A 6,130-nucleotide genomic window follows, 5' to 3' on the forward strand; every position below is an offset into this window, starting at 1 on the left:
ATGACCCGGCGGGCCGGATCTGGCCCCCGGGGCCTCGAGTTTGACACCCGTGCTTTAACAGATAGGCTGGATTCGCATGGCTCAATTGGCAGGTTCGGTTTTTGAGTGTCACACTTGGAATAAGCATACCGACGCAGGAGCGTTATTGCTGTTCCTGCGCATCAGATGTAACTACGTGGGCTAATTGGCTAGTAATCAAGCGATTCTGGCAGTGGACGCCATCGCGGAGGTCACCAACGGCAGCTTGTGTTGTAGTCCAAATGGCTTTTTTTTTTAAGCAGGAGACACACCTCGTCTATTACCAGAATTGTGCTGAGAAGTCGGGGAAAACCCCCCTATTGGCCCCGACATCGCTGCTCCCCGACTCCCTTTTCTTAGTCGCGTTTAATAGGCCATTAACAACCCATCAATCGAGCGGCGGCGCGGATATGACAGCGTGCTGTTGGCGAGAAAGACCTCTTGACAGGACAATCGCGTCCTAATGAGAGGGGGACAGTAAGTAAGCCCGCCGTCGGTTGAAAAACCCGGTCCGGGGAGAAGCCGGTTGCCAAAGCGTTGCTTTGATGTCAAGTCAGCAGGCTGAAGTCAACACAGGGCAGTTCCGAAATTTTGCTCCTAAAATTTGAGGTAGGGTGAGTGGAATCTTGTTTAGGGGGAGAGAATCAGAAGCGACAATAGAAAAAGTAGAACGCAAATAAAACAAAGCGCACTTCCTGTTTTGAGTCATGACTATTTCCTGGTTGTAAAAAGAGGTGACAACGTGAGCAACCGCTAGCACACGCACGCACGCCACGAGGTTGTATCGCGTTCAAGTTCACCGCAACAAACATCGCACGACTCCACAGCGCCGATGATTAACGTAAAGGTTGAGCTAGCCGCACTTTGATGACAATCACCGCCAATGAGTCATCCGCTCATAATTTATGCCGGGATGCTATTTTGGCAGGTTGTTTCTCAGGGACGGATGAATGAAAAGTTCTCCTCTTCAAGAAACACGTAAAGCGCCTCCTCAGTTGCGTTACGGGCGCCCAAATGTGTTTTTTTTTTTTTTTGGTCATGGTGACGCAAGACTCCCACGTTAGACAGGTTCTCCAAGATGTCTCAAAAAGCCTGCCACAAAAGGTGCTCCAGTTGAGTTTAACTACAATTGATTAACTTATAGAATTGGTGCTTTGAAGTGTGCCCACCCCCGATTAAAGCTTATTGATTTCCCACGTGGCTAAAGTTTAGCCTCATAAACGCATGTGATGATGTGGCTAGCATCACGCAAGTGTGGCTAAGAGCTTTTTATACTCTTTAGCCACATTGAGGAAGACGTTTGAGGATCCGATGCCGACCCCGAAGAAGGATTTTTATTTTAAGCAAGAGCGTAGCCGGGCGGCCCGCTAGTCCAGTGGTTGGCACGTCGGCTTCAGAGTGCAGAGGTACCGGGTTCGATTCCAGCTCCGGCCTCCCTGTGTGGAGTTTGCATGTTCTCCCCGGGCCTGCGTGGGTTTTCTCCGGGTGCTCCGGTTTCCTCCCACATTCCAAAGACATGCGTGGCAGGCTGATTGAACACTCTAAATTGTCCCGAGGTGTGAGTGCGAATGGTTGTTCGTTTCTGTGTGCCCTGCGATTGGCTGCCAACCGATTCAGGGTGTCCCCCGCCTACTGCCCGGAGACAGCTGGGATAGGCTCCAGCACCCCCCGCGACCCTAGTGAGGATCAAGCGGCTCGGAAGATGAATGAACATAGCGTAGCCATCGCGTAATTAGCTTAATGCTAATGCCAACACATCATGGGAAACGCATATCTCTCTACGCAACTTAAACGGAAAAGGTGCACCGATACATTTAGACATTCAGCATAAAGTGTATCCTCGGTCATATTTATCTTCAGCGAAGAGCTGAGACGTCGATATACAGTGCAGAGTGATCATCTGTGGCAACGTACTACTTCTTTTGAATTCTATTTAATTATGAACAAAGTTTGGCATAATCAAGTGCTATTTCACCCAATCTGGAACGGATTAATCCAATTCCCATTCATGTCAATGGAAGCGATAATTTGACATGAGAGAGAGTTTCGTTCCAAGCAAAGAATTAAACTCATATCTCAAGGTACCACTGTTTGTGATTCTAAAACAAATGGGTCATTTAAAAAATAAAAAAAACAAGACCAAAGACCGAAGACTGCCGTACTGTTGACGACCTCTCAGACAACACGAGCTTGCGCCCGGACACGCACACCAAGTCTCGCTCACTCACTCACTTGACCGCAGGAATCTGACCACTTTCCTTCGAGCTCCTTAGCAATTTGTCGGTCACAAAGCTGCTAGTGACCGCTGGTGTAGAGTGGAAGACATCGTCACTTGCAAATCATGAAACACACACACACACACACACACGAAAGAAGTGCTTCCCTGCGCACACACTCATCTCTTCATTGGGGATTTAAACTATGGCAAAGCTCCAAAAAAAAAAAAAAAATTTAATGGGAGGTTCCATTCATGTTTACATGGTGGATGGGAGTCCTTCCATGAATTTTTTACGGGCCTCGCGTACATGTGTTTGCGTGTACCTGCCCTGTTTCATTATTCAAGTTTATGGAAGCTTTGGGAGAGGAAAGAAGGTAAAAGGAGTTTTACGTTTTACCCAAAATGAATGTGAGCTCCAGATATCGGTTATCTGCCTCCTTGACAACTAATCATTTTTGTTGTTTTGTTGTCCTGATGCTCATTATTTATCCAACAAGACACTGCGGGCCGCAAGAAAACGAGCCACCGCAGAATAATGAAGACTGCGGAGCATGACGCCGCAGCAACAATGCAAGGCAACGCTAACGTGTGCTCTTGGTTTTGTGATTTTGAGCCACGTTTTATCCAAGAGGACACTCGGGGCAACAAGAAAATAGGCTGCTGCAACAAAAGATTGTAATAAAATTGTAATAAAAGCGTGAGACCAATGAGAACTGACGTGATACTGAGCCGGTAGTAGCAATTAGCCACTAACGCAACGTTTGATGAAGATTTAATGTGCTCATATGTGTTTCAAAAAAAAAATAATAATAATAATAATGAGTTTGTCTCCAGTAGTCTGAGCCACATTAGCTTCAACACATACGGATAACCAATTTTGAGTAATTATTTGATTGACAAGTGAAGGCTGAACAGTGCCTTCAACAGACACACGGTTCTAAAGCTGGAGTCTGATTTTTATTTTTTTATTTTTTTTAACTTAGGGGGGGGGGGGGGCAGATTCGGCCCGCCGCATCATTGCATGTGGCCCGCAAAAGCACATCACGCGTGTAAACTTGCATGACCCTTGCTAAAATCTGTACCGAACGTTCAAATTGTCATAAATAACGTGGAGACCCTCCAAACTGTTATAGTCGACTTGACTGTTTTCAAAACTAGTAATTCATTAATTTGTCGTGTACAAATAATAATGTGACGAGAGGATGAAATTATTTTTGTGGTATCACTGTCATAACGACCCATCCGGAGGGAAAACGTAGCTCCAAAGTCGGCCTGCTTTAGAGGGTCGTGAAATGGCATCGTGCATATTTTCCAAGCAACTTCAACTCATGATGTCGCTTATATGCCAAACGCATTCATAGCCTGAATCGAAACATAAATTCATTGGTCGTCCATTTCTTTGTTGTAAACTTTAAAGGACCAAAAAATAAAATAAAAATAAATAAAAATCCATCTATGCATCCATTTTCAAAAACGGCGGAGCCTATCCCAGCTGACTTCAGGCGAGTGTACCACTACAACATCGGCGACCCAAAACAAACAAACAAGTTATTTTAGATGCGTTTTCAATTACTTATCTAATTATTGGATTTTTGCCAAACACTCGGCCTTAAAAAAAAAATCCGTACTTGTTGGGCCCTACGTGTGTGAGTTTGGGATGTTTGAAATAGTCAATGGTTGATTTCTTGTCGCAAGTACACAGAAAAAGGAGGCTCCTTTTTATAGTCCTCTGGAAAGACGGAGCAGTGAGTGAAAATGTAGACTGCTGCGTTAGCTTCGGGTCAGCTCCCCACAAAAGTGCAAAATTTCCCCCCGCGCTACCCCGTGACCGCCACACCTTGCGCACGGACGGGCCAAGGAAGCTTCTTGACAATAGCGACCACCTTCTTTAAACATGGATGAGCGCCGGCCCGCCGTATCTCGCTCCACTCGCCTGAGAGAAGCTGCTCAGGTCCGTGTCAATAATTCAACAAGGGGAGTAAAAGCGCGAGCGGCAAAAGCGGGACGGGTAACGGGAAGCGGGAGATGGAAGTGGGCTTCGACAGTGCGCCAATACGCAGGTACCTCCAAACGCCTTTAAAACCTGGTCACATTTTGTAAAAAGATGCCCTAAGTCTCTTACGAATTTTACACGGGGAGCTATCATGACATAGCACAGAGTGAGATGTTCTCTTCTATACTCGTCATTTCTAGTTTTAACTTGCCACACAGCCGTGAGACCATGTTGAGTTATTTTTTTCTTTTTTAGCATACCATCTTGAGCTTCAGCATGATAAAAATCTCTCTCAAAAGGAGATTCGGCTTTCGCACTCTCTGCATGGCTGTGGGACCAGGCTGACTGAGCGATGGTCTTGTTTGTCGCACCTGAAACATTCACACATGCTAGCAGTAAGATCGCGTTGCGTTGGTTATGGTCTTGGTCATACCACCATAAACTTTCAGCATGAGAAAATAAAAAAAAGCAGTTCAAAGTTAGGTGAAGTTTTCGCAGTTGCTGCACTACATCACGTTCGAGATTTGATTTTAAACTTTTTGGAGTGGACACTTGTATGGCAGTTAATAATGTGACTTGAACAGTTAACATTCTTATGGGTACAGTTGGTAACTCGAACGAATGATTCCAAAGACAAACAGAATAGCTCTCTCGGAAAGTCCCGATCGTTGAGCTCGTCGACGAGCTTGAGCAGCCTGGCTGAGTGGCCCATGTGCCGGTGTTGGGAAAAGATAACTACGCACGATGGTTCAACTTTATAACCCGGTGCTTTTCATTGCACACTTGAGAAGCGCACTACAACCAGACCCCATCGAGCGATCGGCACCAGACAAAGAGACCGGCAGCTGAGATCGCACTTTCCCACGCGAGCGCTCCAGTCCCCGCGCCGATGACCCTCTTAAACGCTCCGGCTGCGTTCGGCACCACCAAAACCGGCACTTTCGGGTAGTTTTGACGGGGAAATACAAAGTTTTTAGGGCGGCAAACAAACCGCGGGGGGCTGGCTGAATGGCATCCGACCAGCGGGTAACCAAGCGCGGCTTCGAGATGGCCCTGCGAGCCGGTGAATGTCTGGAGCAAAGAACAACCAGCAAACAGCTGTTTATCTATTTTTACCGGTGGGGGGACACACAAAGCCTCTCAGCCCGGGTTGCTTACAAGGCATTGTTCAGCTCCCCCCCTTCTCACCACCGCCGCCTTAGTTAGCACGTACGGGGGAGGGAGGGTCACATGCGAATCGTGGGTACACTTTTAAAGCTCAACTTAAGAGAGACGGGGAAGCGGTTGTTGCGGTTTGGCCGAACCGGGCTAAAATGGCAAATAGGCACACTTTAAAATGTGAATGACAGTAGTTAGCCAAGTTAGCAAGTTTAGCCACGGCTAGGCTAACAACGCACTCCCCCCCCCCCCCCTCCAACACACACATACACGCGCAAGTAGTGATAATTGACTTACTTTTCTCTCGCTTGGCTATCGGAGGGGACCACGGCTCCCTTGCCCTTGCCGTACATCTTGCAGGCACCTCGACTTAGACTTTTTTTTTATTTTATCCCACTCCTCGACACCTGTCAAAGAAAGCGAGCAGGGAAAGCTACTATCTCCATAGCTACCCAGTTAGTGTTCCCTCTCGCTCTCTCTGGTTCTCTGTCGCTCTCTCTCACCCTACCTCGCCTTTCTCTCTCTCTCTCTCTCTCTCTCTTTCTCTCTTTCTCGCTCTCTCCCCGGCTTTCCTTTCCTTTTTTTCCTACATCCCCAACATTGCCCACAAATCAGGCAGGGTTTCAGTCCAGGCAGGGTGGGCGACTTGAAACCGTTCACCGGTGGTGGAGCTTGCAGCTTTTTTTTTTCAATCGCTGTTCCAGGATTTCGCTCACGCCCCCCTGTTGTGTGATGGTGGGGGC

The 6,130-nt window shown here is 47.3% G+C and overlaps 1 protein-coding gene across 6 annotated transcripts in view; it reads right to left on the reverse strand.

Annotated features, from left to right (window-relative positions):
* zgc:110158 (uncharacterized protein LOC553590 homolog) overlaps window positions 1-6,130 on the reverse strand; it is a 30,189-nt gene extending 24,059 nt beyond the window's left edge. Inside the window, exon 1 of one of the 6 annotated variants that reach the window (XM_052086767.1) lies at window positions 5,685-6,130. In XM_052086767.1, the coding sequence (XP_051942727.1) occupies window positions 5,685-5,740 (56 nt within the window). In that variant the 5' untranslated portion in view covers window positions 5,741-6,130. The remainder of the gene's footprint in view (window positions 1-5,684) is intronic. The other 5 variants (XM_052086766.1, XM_052086764.1, XM_052086763.1 and 2 more) reach the window with 5 other exon arrangements.

Source organism: Hippocampus zosterae, chromosome 14, assembly GCF_025434085.1.
Source record: "Hippocampus zosterae strain Florida chromosome 14, ASM2543408v3, whole genome shotgun sequence".
In the NCBI taxonomy this organism is placed as follows: domain Eukaryota; kingdom Metazoa; phylum Chordata; class Actinopteri; order Syngnathiformes; family Syngnathidae; genus Hippocampus; species Hippocampus zosterae.